At 47.7% G+C, this 17,645-nt stretch overlaps 1 protein-coding gene across 1 annotated transcript in view; it reads right to left on the minus strand.

The window, feature by feature from the left end:
- LOC120390532 (IgGFc-binding protein-like) overlaps positions 1-17,645 on the minus strand; it is a 49,801-nt gene that overhangs the window by 17,205 nt on the left and 14,951 nt on the right. Inside the window, exons 3-11 of the mRNA XM_039513261.1 lie at positions 12,326-13,540; positions 11,694-12,034; positions 10,328-10,901; positions 7,815-8,413; positions 4,243-4,810; positions 2,905-3,494; positions 1,817-2,390; positions 1,348-1,547; positions 591-732 (exon numbers count right to left, since the gene is read on the minus strand). Of these exons, the coding sequence (XP_039369195.1) occupies positions 591-732; positions 1,348-1,547; positions 1,817-2,390; positions 2,905-3,494; positions 4,243-4,810; positions 7,815-8,413; positions 10,328-10,901; positions 11,694-12,034; positions 12,326-13,540 (4,803 nt within the window). The remainder of the gene's footprint in view (positions 1-590; positions 733-1,347; positions 1,548-1,816; positions 2,391-2,904; positions 3,495-4,242; positions 4,811-7,814; positions 8,414-10,327; positions 10,902-11,693; positions 12,035-12,325; positions 13,541-17,645) is intronic.

The following is a 17,645-nucleotide window of genomic DNA, read 5'->3' on the forward strand; positions in this document are numbered from 1 at the left end:
GGGCCAACCAGAGAGGAGTCAATGACAGACAGTTTGCTACAGATGAGAGACCTAAACTGTATGTCCCTGCTCAGTGATTGATGAGGAAGAAATTCCCTTGGCTTCTGTAGAATCATGGAATCAGATGGTTAGAAGGGACCGAAAGGGTCATGTAGTCTAACCTCCTGCTAAGATGCAGGATAGAAGCTCTGCTTGAGAAGGGATTAAGTAAATAGATAGAGTAAGGACCTCAACATATGACCTAAAAGGCAGAAACAGAGGAGATTTTTATTTACTTCTTGACTGTCAAGTCCCTGATCCAAAAGCCAAGGATAAAATCAATTACTTGATTTCACGTCTTGCCTCCCAGCCCCCCATCTCCTACCCTTATAACTCATTAGATCCCACTCCCCTCCTAGAACTAGGGATAAAGCCCAGGAGAATTGGCTCCTAGTCCCCCTACTCTAACCACTTGACCCCACTCCCCTCCTAGATCTAAGGATAGAAACTCTACTTTGGGCCAGACCCTCATCTGTTGTGACTCGATTGAGTCTGCTCCAATGTCCAGTTCTACAATCACCTCTCTTCTTCTTTCACTCACTCTCTTTTACCTTTGTTGATACATTGCATGACTCCATCTCTGATCTCACAGGTTTCATCACTGGCACAGCTGTGGGCCTCACAGGTGAATCCTTGGCCAGGAATGCAGGTGCAGCTTTGCTGGCACTTCTTCTTCAGGACCGTGTGGTTGCGCTGTTTGAAAAAAGGAGAACTAAGACAATGTAACCCAGACAAATATGGTTTTACAGTGAGGAAGTTTTCAGTTATATGTAGCCCATATATGGGTACAGAAATCACATCTCTTGTCTCCCAGCGTCCCTAACTCACTAGATCTCACTCTTCTCCTAGAGCCAGGAACAGAACCCAGGACTCCTGGCTCCCACCCCCCTTGCTCTTTTCTTTACCTCTTGACTGTCAAGTCCCTCATCCAAAATTCAATGATAAAATCCCTGACTTGATTTGACAGAGACCCCACTCTCCTTGAGAGCTAGCTATAGAACCCAGGAGTCCTGGGTCCCTGCCCCCTTTTGCTCTAAACCACTAGGCCCTACTCTCCTCCCAGAGCAAGGGACAGAAGCTATTAGTTATCATTCCCGGCCACCCTGCTCTAATCCACTAGACCCAACTCCACTTTCAGAGCCAGGGTTCATGGAAAGAGAATTGTACCATTAGTGCCTTTCGCCTTTCTATAGAGATTTATGTATTGGCCATTGGCAAGTGACAACGGTCTGATCCAACATGGCCGATGAGAGCAGGGCGTGGAGGAAGTGAACGGATAGGAGTTAATACCCCAGCAGGGGGCGGTACCTTGTAATATATCCCCTTGTTGAAGCACCCACAGCTCTGCAGAGCAACGCAACCCTGGCCGTCGAAGAGGAAGCCATCGTCGCACTGGCAGCCTTCGGCGCAGGTGTCTGGGCACTTCCTGGCGTCGGTGATCCTGGCACAGGTGGTGGTGCAAAGGTCGGCGCACACCTCGTAGTGACTGTTGGCCGGGCAGGGCAGAGCTAAAGCAGAGAGAGAAGTAATTGATGGCTGGAGAGATCTCACCCCACAGCTTAGAGGGACAGACATGAAGGAGAGGAGACTCTAGCAGGGACGAGAGGACCAGGTCACCTTTATAACAGAACATGAAGTTGTTGGTTCCCACCCAAAGGAGTCTCTGAAGAAGCCCAGAGGCCTGGAATGAGATACCTAGAATCGCTGTCCCCACCCCCCAGAGGCATTGGAGCAAGTGGGACAGGCCCTTGTGCTACACCAGCATCACGGCACTTACGGCAGAAGGAGGCGCTCCTCCAGGGCTGGATGGTGACCCGGGCCTCTTGGCAGGCCGTCACGTAGCTGTGGATACTCTGGCACAGGACCTGGGAGTCCCCATTGCCCAGGCACAGATCATAGAGGCAGTTGTTGAAATACACAGTGGGGCTGACCGTGCTGTGGCAGGCAGCGAAGGGGCCATCGGGGGCCGTGAGCAGCCCACAGTAGTTGCGCTGTTTGAAGATGTCCTTCTTCCTCTCCTCACAGACCGGGCAGTTGTCCCCGGTGCATCCGTCCGCACAGGCCACCCCCGGGATTGGGACTTTCCAGGCAGAACCGAATGCTGCCACGTTAGGGGCCGCCCTGCCATCGGGGAGCAGGAACTCGTCATCCCGACGCCCGTTGTAGTTCCCGCACAGGCCGCACGTCTGGCCCTGGTAGTTCCCTGGGACGGTGACTCTGGCGTGGTAAACCAGGTCGTAGCTCACGGTGAGGCCGAAGTCCGTTTGCACCAGCACGTTCCCGCCGTGCTGATATGCTTGGAGCTGCCCATCGGCCACGACCACAGGGAGGTTGTGGGACACCCCATCTACCTGGAAGAGACAGAGCATTCCCTGTGAGCCGGGGGAGTGGATGCTGTAGGGGTGGGTTATGGGCACAAGACAGGGTCTTGGTGACACCTGGGCAAATCTGTAGTGACTCCACTGAACTGAATTAAGTTAGGGCCAGATTCTCATTTCACTGATCCCAAGGTAAAACCACAGTCACTTCTTTCAGAGTAACAGGGTCAGGTCTGGATTCTGATCTGTTCCCTGAGGTTAATCTGCAATTATCCACTCACTGCAATGGGGTGAGGACTGGATTCTGGTGTCACTTGTACCATTCAAAATCCATAGTCCACTTTTTTCAGCGTGAGGCCTCTGGATTTACACTGGTGTCAATGAGGTCAGGATCACACCCTCAGTCTTTGACCCCCAGTTGGGGTCTCCCCAGAGAGTTAATTCTAATGACTGACCTGTGAGACAAGTGCCTCTTGGCATTGCCACATCACTGGGGCTGCCCCTTGGCTGGTTTCAAACCCACGGGATCACCATGAGCAGGACTTACCATGACAAGCCCCTTCTTGTTCTGCAGCAGGGTGAGCGTGAGCCCATAGACCTCCACGGACACCAGCTTGGTGACAGACACCTTCCCATTGCCCCAGGGCACATTCTCCACCTTCACGGCAAAGGACGTCAGGTTCCCGGTGTTGGTGCAGCTCTTGGCCAGGATGTAGGTGCAGGTGCCTTGGAAATCAAAGGCGATCCCATCGAAGGAGAGGTAGTGGGGGTCCCCGGCTGCGGAGCATGTTGCAGATCCGACAGGCTGGCATTTCCGGATGCCATTCACCAGCTTGCACTCCTCATTAGGGCGGCAGGACAACCCCTTACACACCACGTCTCCGCTGGCCTGGCACACACACTGCTCCTGGCATGTTGGGTGGAAGGTCTCCCCAGCCTTATAATAAAATCCCAGGTAGCCACATCCACATTGGGATATAGGAACACACTCATCACCGCTGAGCACAAAGCCCTCATCACACACGCAGCCTTCCCAGCACTGGGCCGAGCACTGAACTGGGGCGTAGAGGCTGCTGCAGGTCGACTGGCAGCCCCGGGCACAGACCTCATAGTGGCTGTTTTGGGCACAGGAGGGACCTGCCATTGAAACAACAAGATGTTAGCATCCCATAAAAGAGAACTAGATGGATTCTGAACTATGTAACAATGTAAGGGCTGGAGAAGGGCGCCTGATGACAGCCCTGGACAACAGAGTCTGTTGCATGCAGTAAGGGAAGCTGCTGGGAAAACTTCCGTCATACTATGCCTTGCCAGTATGTCATTGTTGGACCCCTTGTCAGAGGAGAGTTCAGTCTCCATGGTTCATTCATCTCTTGACCTCTTCTGACACTGGCAACTCAGGGGTATTTAGTTCCAGTTATTACCGTGAGCTATGTGGCAGGCTCATTTGTCCAATAAGGATCTGCATGAGATTCACATGCTCACAAAATACAGGCCCCATATCCCATTCCCTGGACAACTCACACTGAGTCAACTTCTCACCCCCAGGCAGGGCCTGGATTAGAATTCGCACTCTCCAGGCGACAGGCCCTGAATTCCAATTCCCTGCCCCTGAGTCAGTTATTTCCCCTGTCTTGGGGTCAGATCAGAGCTGGTGCCCCCTAGAGGGGAAAAGCCCCATATCATCTCCCATGCCCACCCTGAGCTGGCCAGTCCCCCAATCCTGGGGCTGGATCAGAGCCTGCACCCCCTAGAGCAGGAACATCTTATATCCTCTTCCCTGAACACCAACCAACTTGTCTTTCCCTTGAGCAAAGACGCTGTTTTCTTTCTCTCGTGCGTTAACTTTCATCCCAGAAGATGGTCCCAAGCTGCTTCCACTTACTGCAGAAGGAGTTGGTCCTCCAGGCATAGATAGTCACCCCAGCAGCATGGCAGGCTGTGGCATAGCTGGTGATAAGCTGGCATATCACAGCTTGTTGGCCTTTGAAGACGCAATAGTCGTACACACAGTCTTGGAAGTAGCCCTCGGGGTCGACTTTGCTGTGGCACTCTCGGAAGGGGCCGCTCTTGTCTAGGAGGATCCCACACTCCCCATTCATTCCTCTTTGGCGTCTCTCAACAGCCTCTAGATCTGAGCACTCGTCCTTGGTAATCTCCACACAGCCGGGGATATCCTTCACCTTCCAGCTCTGCCCAAAGACCGTTGAGTTTGGGGCCAATGTGCCGCCCCTCGTGGTCAACTCATCACCCTTGTCCCCGTTGAAGTTCCCACAGAGACCGCACACGGCTCCAGCATAGGTGCTTGGAGCAGTGACAGTGATCTGGCCCTGCCAGTCAAAGGTGACGGTGAGACCGAAGTCAGTCTGGACCACTGCTGCCTGCCCCCTCCGGTATATGGAGATCTTGCTGTCGTTGGTGCTATATGGTAGGTTGATCAGCACGCTGTTCACCTGGGATCAATGCCAAGGGATCAGTGAGAATGGTCTGACACTGAGCAAGCAACTCTGAACCTGCCCCCTAAAGAACTTTACAGGTAGAGCTGGTTGAAAACAAAACCCAAATGGTGAATTTTTATTTCATTTTCATTCTCTTCATTTTTTATTTTCCTTTTTTAAAAAACTCTTTTTAACTATGTTTTTAACTGTTTCCATTTGGAGGTTAAATAGGTTTGAAAATGAAATTTTATTGATTCCAAAACCAAACATTTTCAATTTGGGAATGTTTTTGACTGCTAAAAAATTCCCACCATTTTGTCATCAGAGTGACTGATTAAAACTGTCAATACAAACCTCCTCCCAAATGAAGCGCAATGCACAATCGCCGATGACTGGAGATAGAAAAATAAGAGATGGGGTACAATGACAAAATGCAAAAGAAAGAAAGTTATGGCAACTAAACACAAAAAGAGAAGAAACACAGAAAGGCTGACGAACATAGAAAAGGAAGAAAGCTGATGAATCTGAGGAGAAATAACTTGCAAAAGCTGGTCAGAATTCTCCATCAGAATGATTTTTGCAGCAGAAAATGCAGTCAGAAAATTTTGATTTCTTGAAAAAAAAAACTATTTTCCTGACAAGAAAACCATTCATTTTGGGTCAATTCGACCTGAACTGGAATATTTCATTTTTTAACTGCCCCACCATGTTTCATTTTGAGTCAGTTCAAAAAAAAATTAAGCTTCTTTTTCTCATGGCACATTGCCTTATGGGAGTTGTAGTTCCAGTCCCCATTCTCTCCTATGGGCTGGGCTCCCTGGGGGACTACAGCTCCCAGTAATAGATTTCCACGGTTTGGAGCATCCTGGGTATCACATGACTCTGGTTGTATTATGGGAGATATAGTCCCCCAGGAGAAAATGGTGTCAGGAACTACAGCTCCCATCAGGCAATAGGGAAATACGATTTAATCTTGAAATGTAGCTCAAGAAGCTGGATCAGAACATTCCAGTTTGAGTTGCTTGAAAGGTTTGAGTTGTTTGAAAGGTTTGAGTTCACTTGAACATATTAAAATGGCATATTTTGACATTTCAACTTTTTTACCCCATTTTGGGATGAAAACACAATTTGGAAAGATCTAAACTTCCTGTGAGGTTCACAGTCCACATTTCATTCAGCTCCGCTTGCCATGCGGACATACACGGAGAAGCCTTATTTGTATAGCAGCAATGCGGAAAGTAAGGTTCGGCTGATTATCTACATGAAATTACATCTGAGCTGGGGAAACTGAGCAGGATTGCCAAATGTCCCATTTTCAATCGGACAGTCCAGTCGAAAAGTGGACATGCCGGCCACCTGTGGGAGCAGTGTGGAGCCAGGGCAGGCAGGGGGCCTGCCTTAGCCTTGCTGGGCCACCAACCTGGAGCCACCCCCTGCCCCAGAGCACATCCTGAACCCCCTGCCCCAGGTGAGAACCCCCCCTCCTGCACCCTAACTCCCTCCCAGACCCTGCACACCAACCCCCTGCCCCAGGTCGGAACCCTCTCCCACACCCAAACACCCTCCCAGAGCCCGCACCCCCTCCCACCCCCAATGCCCTACCCCAGCCCTGAGCCCCCTCCCGCATTCCAAACCCCTCATCCCCAGTCCCACCCCACAGCCCACACCCCCAACCAGAGCCCTCAGCCCCTCCCACACCCCAACCCCCTGCCCCAGCCCAGAGCCCCCTCCTGCACCCTGAACCCCTCATTTCTGGCCCTATCCCAGAACCCTCACCCCCAGCTGGAGCCCTCACCCCTTCCCACACCGCTACCCCCTGCCCCAGCCCAGTGAAAGTGAGTGAGGGTAGGGGAGAACAAGTGACGGAGGGAGGGGGGCTGCAGTGATTGGGGGCAGGGCCTCAGAGAAGGGGTGAGGCAGGGCTCAGGGAAAGAGCAGGACAGGGGGCAGGGCAAGGGTGTTCAGTTTTTTGCAATTACAAAATTGGTAACCCAATTGGAAGGGCTCAAGTGGACAAGGAAGGGGGCTGCTGGGCAGGCAGCGCAGAGGGAGGTGGGAGGCTGCCGTGCAGGAGGGCTGCCTCCTAGTTCAGTGGGGCTGCTCCTGGGTGGCTACAGTGCTCTTCTGACCTGCACTACCAGGCAGCTCGCTGGAGGTGGGGTTTGCAAGTCCCTTGGGGCTGCTCACCCTGGAGTTGAGCGGGGAGAGCAGTGAGTGATGCGGGAGGCGGGAAAGAGGAGCGAATCGGGGACGGGGCCTTGGGGGAAGAGATGGGGAAGAGGGTCCAGTTTTCAGAAATAAGAAGGTTGGCAACCCTAGAACTGAGAGAGAGGCAGATGTGGGCCATGTCCTAGCTGGATGCAGCTCCAGACAACTCCAAATTATAGCTGGGAGAATAAACAGGTTTTTCACTTTGCTGGCAATTCCAAAACCAAAAAACAAAGAAACAAACAAACAAAAATCACATCGAACCAAAATGAAAGGTGCCAAAATTTTCAGTGAATGAAATATTGGGAGGGGGAACTAAAATTTCCATTTGACCCAAAACAAAATGTTTTGGTTGAATTTCAAGCACGTCGTGTGTTTAATTTTATTTCTAAAACTATCATAAAGGAAAATTTGAAATTAAAAGTAATTTTGAACTGAATTTTTGTTTTAAAATGTCAAAATGGAACATTTGATTGGGTTTTTTGTTAAGGTTCTTTCCAAATGAAACAATTTGGTGAAACTGACACAATCTCAAATTTTTTACCAAAAAAGTTTTGGTATGAAAACCGTTAGCCACCTGAAGTCCAAAATATACATCGGAAATTTCAGTGTGTGTTGAAAATGTGGTTGAATTAAACATCTAATAACAGTGTCCTGGGTAAAAGAAAATGTAAAATGAGCGAACTCAGGAAAGAAGAAAAGAATGACGACTGACCCCAGGAAAGAAAGAAAGGTTCGGTGGCTAAACATGGCAAAGGAAGACAGGTCTGATGACTGACCAGGAAAGGGCAGAAAGGTTTGATAAACTCACCACGACTCTGCCGGGGTTTTCCCTGCTGATCACAATGTCAACCTCATAGACTTTGACCTGCACAACTTTGGTGAAGGACACGATTTGGCTGCCCCGATGGTCGTTCTGAACTAGGACCTGGAAATCCACCAGGTCCTGGCTTTTGATGCACAGCCCGGCGAACTGATACAGGCAGGTGCCCTGGAAGTCAAACTTCTTCCCATCAAAGCTGATGTAGTGAGGATCCCCCGAAGCTGAGCAGGTTCCGTAGCTGCTGGGGTAGCAGTTCTGGATGCCATTCTCTACCCGGCACTGCTCCCCAGTCCTGCACCCTGTGGCCTGGCATCTCACTTGCCTGGTTTGGGGGTCACAGAGGCACCGTCTGGTGCAGGTGCTGTCCCCCCAGAATTGCTCTCCAAGATCATACAGACGCCCCTGGAACTCGCACCCACATCCAGCCTTGGGGATGCATTTCCCAGCGTCCAACACAAAGCCCTCGTTGCACTGGCAGGTCTCCACGCAGGGTGAGGAGCAGTTGTTAGGGGCTGCTTGGTCATTGCAGGTGGCAGGACATGCAGAGCTGCAAGCCTTATACTGGCTGTTCTCCGGGCAGGGCAGAGCTGTCAAAAGAACAGGACACTGAGGTCTCTGGGAATATTGCTCCCCTGTAGCATGAAACAGTTTGGCACAGGTCTGAGGAACCCAGCTGGAAATTCTGCATCATAGCAGCCCCTAATGATACTCCTGAACCTACAGTGAGCTCTGACCCATAGAACTAGAGATGTCACAGCCCCCGTCACCTTCAGTCCGTGGCTTTGTCCAATTTATCTTTAAAAGACTGAAGTAATGGGGCTCCCACCCATCCACTGGAGAAGATAATTTTGTAGGCTGATAGACTTCATCGTTTTCCCTTTGCTCCATCTTGTCCCATTACTGTTAGATATACTCACTGGTAGTATTTCCCCTACCCACTTCCTCCCTCTTCAGATCCTCTGATCAGGTTGTCTCATCCACTGCTTATACCTAGTCTACACGAGAAAGGGTATGCTAGTATACCTATACCAGCAAACTCCCCTAGTCGGGATACTGCTTATACCAGCAAAAGAGTTTTTATGCTGATATAGCTCATACCATTTCCCCAAATGAATTAAGCTATAATGGCAAAAAAGGTCTTTGCTGGGTCCTGTGTCCAGCTGTGGTCACCCATGTTGAAGAAAGATCTAATCAGACTGGGGTAGATGCAGAGAAGGGCTAGTAAGATGCTATGGGGAATGGAGGGCCTATTTTAAGAGAGTAGACTAAAAGAGCTTCGCTAATTTAACATAGCAAAGGAGAGGATTAGGCGCTGACTCCATGGGTGCTCCGAGGCTGGAGCATCCAGGGGAAAAAAACAGTGGGTGCTCAGCACCCACTGGCAGCCCCATCGATCACCTCCTCCCCCTCCACTCAGTGCCTCCCACCCGCCGGTGATCAGCTCTGCAGCAGCATGCAGGAGGTGCTGTGGAGAAGGGGGAGAAACAGGGCAGAAAGAGGCAAGGCAGGGTGGAGGTTTGGGGGAAGGGGTGGAGTGGGGGCAGGGCCTGGGGTAGAGATGGGGGGGTCAAGAACCCCCGGAGAACTCAGAAAGTCGGTGCCTATGATGTGATTGCTCTCCATAAATACATTGAGGGAGAAAAGGTATTTTAACGAAAGGACAACATTGACACAAGAACAAAGGAGGCTAAACTAGCCATGAGAAGGTTTCTTAACATCAGAGCAGAGTGAAGTTCTGGAACAGATTTTCAATAGGAGCAGTTGGGTAAAGGACCTACCTAATTTGAAGTTGGAGCTTGATAAAATTATGAATGGGATTGTATGATGGGATGGCTGCAACAGGAGGGACTGAACGCAATGATCCAGTCCTATGTTTGCCAGTATAATTGCTTCTACACTAGGTTTTTTTGCCAGTATAAAAATGTCACAAAGAATCACAGTCCTAACTGCCATTATTATACTGGCAAATGTCTCAGGCATAGACCTGGCCTGAGTCATCAGTTAGCCAAGCTCTGCACAGGCACACCTTTGACCACTTCCTTCTTATTCAGTCCCCCCACTTCTTTACATTATTTGCACTGGCCATTTTTCAAATTCCCCCAACAGCCAAGGGTGAGGCCAGAACCTCTGCTGAAATCAAAGGAATCATGCCGATTTCCACCAGGGAAGGAACTGTCTCATTATCATTACTTTATAGGTGCCTAACAAACAGCACAAGTATTAAAAGAAGACAGAGATTCAAAAGAAGTCAACTGGGGTTTGATACAGAGAGAGCAATTCTCATTGTGATTTTCCAAAGCCACTTAAACATCTATCTGTGCAGTCCTACCATATCCATGATATCTCAGAGTCTCTATTATATTTACACTCAGTTTTACAAATCACTTAAGACCTCTTGGGGGACCTGTTCCCATTTTGCCATTGGCTTCAAACTCTGCTACTAAAATCTCCTGCCTTAAGGTCATGAGCCAGCATCTCTTTGTCACCCTGGGTATACTCACAGCACCCTGTGGGTGTCCTCCAGTCGGAGATGGCCACCCCCTTTCTCCGGCAGGCATCAGCGTAGCTCGTCAGCGCCCGGCACAGCATCTCCTTGAGGCCATCGTTCATGCACAAGTCATAGACGCAGTTGTCCAGGTAGATTTTGGGATCAATCACGGAGTGGCACTGGCTGAAGGGGCCACTTGCTTCTTTGGTGATCCAGCCGCAGAAGGGCTCAGCTTTGTACCTGCCAACAAGCTCTGGGGAGCAGCTCTTGCACTCCCCGTGGCAGTCGTCCCAGCAGAACCTGTCCCCGTCCTCCACCTTCCAGCTCTTCCCGAACTCCACGGGGCTGGCAGCCAGCGCCCCTGTGGGGGTGGCAAAGTCATCCCCAGGTTCCCCATTGTAGTTGCCACACAGGCCGCACATGCTCTCCGAGAAGCTGCTGGAGATCTTCACCACCAGGTAGCTGTTCCAGTCATAGGAGACCCTCAGGGAGAAGTCAGTCTCAATGACCACAGAACCTCCACTCTGATACACCTTCAGCTTCCCCTCGAGCAGGGAGATGGGAAGGCGGGAGCGCTGGGCGTTCACCTGGGAAGGGAACCACAAGAAACAGACATTGTTTTGGGTGCATTACCCAAAGGAATCTGGCACAGTGAAGTACTTTCTGGCCCTGCACTGAGGCTGCTATGTGCCACTGCAGTACAAATAATAAATAATAATAGGTTGAGATTTGCAAGCTTAGCTAGGGGATTTAGCCACGCAACTCCCATTAATTGCAATGTGGTTACATACCCAAGTCACACAGATTTTTCTATATAAAGCCACCATGTAGCTTGTCATGCTCTGCTGAAGACAGAGGTACAGAGTTACATGAGCAGAATTGTGAGAGGGAGGGGATCCCAGGGCTGGGATAGTAGAGCTGTATGTATGTGCAGCTGTGGGGGTAGCCTAGGGCTGGGATAGTGGGGTGGGGGTGGGGAGACTGTGGGGCTGGATTGATGGTCACCAGCAGATGTGTGTGTATATGGGGAGCCCAGGGCTGGAGTTGCTGGGTGTCTGTGAGCTGAGATTGAGAGGCACTGGCACCGCTTTGTGTGAGGAGAGGCCAGAGCTGGATTAGCAGCGGGCTGAGGGTCAGGACTGAGGGGCATTGGCACAGATGAAGGGGAAGGCGGGAAGGGGAAGTAGAGATGAAGGGGAAGGGAGGCTGGAATAGCAGCGAGTCGTTGTTCAGTTCTGAAGTAGAAGTGGGAATCTCTGTAGTAAAACTTTCCAGCAGCTGCCTCTAGCAAATGCGATTTTCTGTTAGCATCACCAAATCTACCCTTAAAACATAAGCAGAAAACAAAGTATCAGTATTTATTCACATTGCGCTCTTACCCTCACAAACCCAGTCTCAGATCTGACCACTGAGACAGTGACATTATAGACTTCAACCGTCACATAACCAACATAGGAAACACGCGTGTTGCCCCTGTTGTCGTTCTTGGCCTTGACACTGAATGACGGGAGAGTTGAGTCTGAGCCACAGGTCTTGGCGATGGTGTAGGTGCAGGTGCCCATGAAGTCGAAATTCCGCCCATCGAAGGTGTGATAATGTGGGTCTCCCTGAGCCCAGCAGGTAGATTCTGACTCAGCCACACACTCCGGGCGGCCATCTACAATCTGACACGACTCTTTCTTCCTGCATTGAACAGTGCTGCAGGACAGGGCCGGGTTACCTAGAAAGATTCAACCAGCCGGTTATACAAGAACTCACTTATGCCATGTACTGGCAGGGTGATTTCTTTGTTTGCGTTGCATTTCTCAGCCACTAGGTATCTCTGTGCAGGATGAGGATGTAACAAAGGAGGCAAAGCTGGATCTCAAGCTGTGTACAGCCTCTTTGTGTATATTTGTTGTAATTTCTCATCCTATGCAGGTTTTTTTGGGGGGAGGGGGTTGCCTGGATATTAAGCACACACAAAAATTACGTACTGCCTGGGAATTATAGAAACACAAAAATTACTTACTGCGTGCACAAAGGCCAGCTGAGCCATATCCTCTGTGATCGTTCCCTCCAAAGCTCAGCAGACCGAAGGGAGAGGTCGGGTGCTGTACGGAAAGGGCACTAATCTTTGTGCCGAAGCTGTACTCTCCCCAAGAATACTCCGTGCCGGGGATCTGCCTCCACTGGACATTTCCTATGGCTCTCTGATCAGAGATGATCCTGCTGGACTCTGAGCTCTTGACTATGATCAGCACATGGTTCTCAAAATCCTTCACACCGTCAATGTGGTAGGATTGGCAGTAGTTTGTGATGGGTGGGATGTTGATGAAGAATGGGTCATACGTGGATTTCCCATTTTTAGCACCAGTGAAGAAGAGAAGAACCTGGATGCCGGCGCTAGCAGAGATGTAAAGTGGGTGAGAGACTCGGACTTCATATTGAACAACCTGCCCAGCCAATATGTTGCGGGAAGCTCGTGTGGGCCCTGACTGATAGTCAATGCGAGTGTTTTGGGAGGCGACGATGTATGCAATATCAAACTTGTCCTGGAAAGACAGAGGAGGGATGATGTATGTGCTGCCCCAGCTGGAGACGGGCAGGAGCTGCTCAACAGCGTAATCACAAAAAGTATTTTGGGCAGCACAGCTGTGCCCAGTCAAGACGGCCACATGTTCCCGAGACTCGATTTTGGTGCCAGATAAATCCGCAGAGCTTTGCAGTTGCAAGGCTTGGTAGGGAGCAAGGGTAACAGTGAGTTTGCTCCCAGCAACATACATCCAATGTTTGAACATTACAGCCCCTTTCAAGTAAATATCAACTGTAGTGGGAGCCTGCCCTGATATGACAGCAAACTCTTTGAAGGTGCCTCCAGGGGGAGTTACAACGTAATATACAGTACCCAACTTTTCAGTGGGGTACACTACAGTGGTATCGATGGAATTGGGCTTTGAGTTAACAGACAGGACAGAGATGTCTTTGTCAGCCTGAATCAGGATGGTGCTATCAAATATTTTGCTCCCAAACATCTCTATCGAGGCTGGGATCTGCACGGTCACCGTCTGTCCTTCTCCAACAGGCGTCACTCTCTGGAACGTACCCTTGTTCACCGTCACAGTAACCGTAGTGGAGGCATGGTAACCGGTGATGAACAGCTTGCAATCTGCTCCGACACTTTTAACATGGTTTTGCATGAAGACCGTAATGAATTCTTTCCCACGGAAACTTGCTCTGCAAAGACCTGAAAGTAACAGATTGTGGGTTAAGAAAGAGGATCAGAAACCCCACACCAAATCACAGCTGGGAAAAGAACCCAAGTGCCCCAACTTCCAAATTCACTGCACTAAACAAGAGATACTAGTGACCCTCCCACGGTGGGAATAGAACGCTGGAGTCCTGACTCCTAGGCCCTCTTAGTTCAACCCTAAATCCCACTTTCCTTTCAGATTTAAAAATAGAAATGAGAAGTCCTGAATCCCAGACGTTTCTGCTTTAACCATTAGACTATCACTCTCCTCCTGGAAAAGGAAGAACATGCAAAAGAAGACCTATCATGAAAAAGAGCAAATACAAGGACCTAATTAAAGTAGAAGAAAAATAAGAAGAAGGTTAAATGTGAAAAACATGATGAAAGCAAATCAACCATTGCAGAGATGCCTGAATTTGAAGAACAAGAACCACTGAATATGAACACAAAGAAGAAGACTACAAAGAAGTGCCAACAAACACAAGGAAGACCAAATGTGAGGAAGACCAGAAAACCAAGAAGATGAGAACCAAACATGAAGAAACTCATGTGAAAGTAGAATGAATTATATTGTAAAAATAAGAATGGATTAAAGAAATGTTGTATGTACCTTTAAGCAGAAATAAGAAATGTTGAAATACAGGTGCCAGGAAAAGAAACATTAGGCATAAACAATGGTGCTAATGGCGAAACATTAACACAAGATGGGTAATAGTTAGTAAGGACATAAGATATGCATGCCTAGCCCAGGTAAACTTATCTGATTCTGCTTCCTTTGTTACCTTGTTAAGTTCTCACCCTTTTAGCTGTATAAATAAGATAGTTTGTGTCTTGCATGGTGCTCACATTATCTGGGTGTTATTAGCAGAGCGCTGTGCTAATAAAACAGAGTGGTCTGACAAACTGTGAGTCCTGAGTCTAACTTTGACAATTTGGAGGTTCCACCGAGATGGCAACCGTCTTCACTAGGGCTGTGTGATTCCTGACTGTTTTTGTAGGACGACCGTGGAAGCCGGCACCTGGGCATTTGGCCCGAGCGGTCCTCCACCAGAACGGAAAGGTGCACGACCACAGTGAAGTCTACGCCATTGAACCTGTTGGTTCCCACTCTGTTCTGGTAGGGATCCCGGGATCTGACATCAGGAATCTGGTCAGGTAATTATTTCTGTGTTTTGTCCGGACTGAGGACTGTCCTGTCTCTGTGTCTATCCGTCTTCCTGTGGAGTGTTTGAGTCTGGGTGCCATCTCTGTCCGGGGATTGGCCGACCAAGGGGTTCCTGTCCCTGTGGTCTGAGTGAGTGGAATCTGCACAATTGCAGCCGCACCACACTTTGGGTAAATCCCTGGGTGTGAAAGCAAGGGCAATTGAGGCAGTAGCCTGTGGGCTCCTTTTGTGTGTTGCTCTGACGAACCCGAATTTCCTTCTTGTGCGATTGGTGTGTGAAGTCCTCCTGTATGGGTAACCAGACGTCTAAGTCGGGACAGTTCCCTAAACGAACGCCGGCTCATTTTATGTATTTAGGATGGGTCCAGACTCCTGTAAGAAGGGTCCGGACTCCTGTAAATTTCTGGAAAAATGGTCTAGGCTAACTCAGGGGGATCCCAAAACTCAGTGGCCACTGTTAAAATCTTGGAACAAGACCGAGTGGACGTCTTAAAGGACAAACTCGGCCAACCTAAAACTAAATTGGCTAAAGAAGAGGTTAATTGTTTCATTCAGTGGTGGGAAGAGGCAAATCGTAGCTGGACAAAATCAAAAACTCGCCTCTCTCAAATATTCAAATAATAAGTTGAAAGCTTTATTAAAAGCCTCCTCTCCCACCACCAGACCAAGCGCTCCCCTTTACCCCGTTCTCAAAAACCCACCCTGGGTCGATCCAACCCCCTTAATACTCCCATCTCATTGTAAAAAGGACAAAAAGCCCCTTGTTCTGTTCCCCTTTGTTGTCTGCCTCAAAAACTGATTCTTTTGTGTTCCACTAGCAATTCAGCAAGGGGGGGGCTCCTCAACTAGCCCCCACCCTTCCTGGTCCCTTTCCTTGAACATTTATTTCAAAATTGTGAAGTGACCACAATATCACTCACAAACGGTTCATTGGAAAAAAAAGCAGGATCAGGCCCAGACAAGCAGGCAAGCAACAGATAAAGAAACTGAAAAACAGGTTGGAAGCCCTAAGGGCTTAATGTCAGGAGTAAGAAAAGCAGTAAGTGCAGGCATGAACCCCTGGAACAATACTTAAAATGGTGAAATCTGAGGTGATAAAGGTGTCATTTTGGGAGATAAACAAGTGATTTATGGAAAGAGAGTGAAAAGTTAACTCTACAAAGGCTGGAGAGAATTAAGCAGTTAAACTTTGTGAAAATGTTAAAAAGGACCATGTTAAAGAGAGAATTCTTGGTTTCTTTGCAGCCATTCTGAAGGGAAAATGGGCCCTTTTCCAAAAGAATGCCTGTAAATAATCCAAATATATAGAGAGCTATGTGTAGAAAAAAAAAAGTGTAAAGGAATGTTAAGGAATAGAAAATGTGTATGTATCTATTTGTCTGTGAAAATATGTAAAGTTCTAAAAATCTAAACCAGCACATCTGGTTTGTAAAACTCCTGTTTTGTAGGTGTAAGATAAATTGGTTTTGGTTTTGTTTTTAATGCCACTAAAAATTCATTTGACTCTTAATTCAAAGTTGCAAAACTGACAGACCTTTTTGCAAGACACAGGTAATTAGTGTTGTTTGGCTTTGGGATTTAGCATTTAACCCTTAAGGGGTAACTTGATTCTTTATAAAATTTAAAATGTTTTTTAAATAAAAACCAAGTCATGGCTGCAATAGGGCAGTCAAAATCAGGAGAATAGGGAGAGATTCTGGAGTCTTTTTGTTTGGTTGGTTGTTGTTGTTTTTTTGTAACAATAGCAGATAAGAGCTGTAGTGAAAGAAAAAAAAAATTTAACAGTGCCCCTCTGAAGCAACAGCAGAGGTAAGGTGCACAAAACAAAAAGAAGCAATGTTAAAAATACTGAGCCTTAAAATGGCTCTGTGTAATCAGACTGTCACTTTTGATAAGGGTACATAAAAACTCTGTAAGAAAAAAAAGAAACAGTTACATCATATGTAACAATTGATATGGCTAATGTTTAAAAAAAAAAGTTGTAGTATAGAAGGAATGTGCTTTTTCCCTAGGACATGTGCAGTGTATATTGTAAAAAGGGGTAAAAGAAATACAAATGAAATATGCTACTGAATTAAAATCCTGTTAGGGCTCCAAAAAGAGCCGCAATAGACTGTTTTCTTTTTCAGATCTGTGTGTGTTTTGTAAGCAGGAGTTGAAAGTGGAAAGAAATCAAAACTCTGGTGGAAGTTGATTGTGTCCCTTTTAAGACAGAGTCTCTGAGCTCTGCTGATGGCTTTGAATCCAAAAGCCAAGCCTGTGTTGATGCAAATTACCTAACTGATAAAGGAAGGTGAAAACTGCCAGCACAAAAGAAATTGCCTAAATAAAAGACATGGTATAACAAAATCCCTTTAAGAGATTTGATGCTAAATGTTATTGTTAATATTAAACATTGAAATAAATTTAATGTTAGTAAGTACCCCTGTAACAACGTATAGTGTGTATGATTTTTGGAAAAATCCTTGAAGGTAATATGGTAATGATGCTTCTCAGCTATTACCTGTAAATAAACTTAAAACTTAACACAGCAGAAAAAACATTACAAACTTGGTCTGCTATATAAGAGGAAAAACTTGAGGTCCACCACCTCATGGATTTAATAACTAAACAGTGAAATACTTTTCCCATAACTCTTAAAAAGTAAAACCCATTAAAACCTGGCCTGCCTATAGAACAAAAAAAACACAGGAAAATATGGGGGTAATTCCTCTGTTTTGCCGGCAATCAACCAGGGTATTTGTAAAAAAACCGGGATCTTTAAGCAATAATCAATGCCACCCCAAAAGGGGTAGAAAAATGTTATTTTTGTCTTTCAGAAAATCATAAAAAGCTAATACCAGCTACAGAACAAGGGAAAGAAAAAAAAAACATCCTGCAATAGCTATGGAATGTACTGAAATGCAGATATTTAGAACATAAGATGTTTTGGGT

The sequence above is a fragment of the Mauremys reevesii genome, linkage group 24, assembly GCF_016161935.1.
Source record: "Mauremys reevesii isolate NIE-2019 linkage group 24, ASM1616193v1, whole genome shotgun sequence".
NCBI classification, from domain to species: Eukaryota; Metazoa; Chordata; order Testudines; family Geoemydidae; genus Mauremys; species Mauremys reevesii.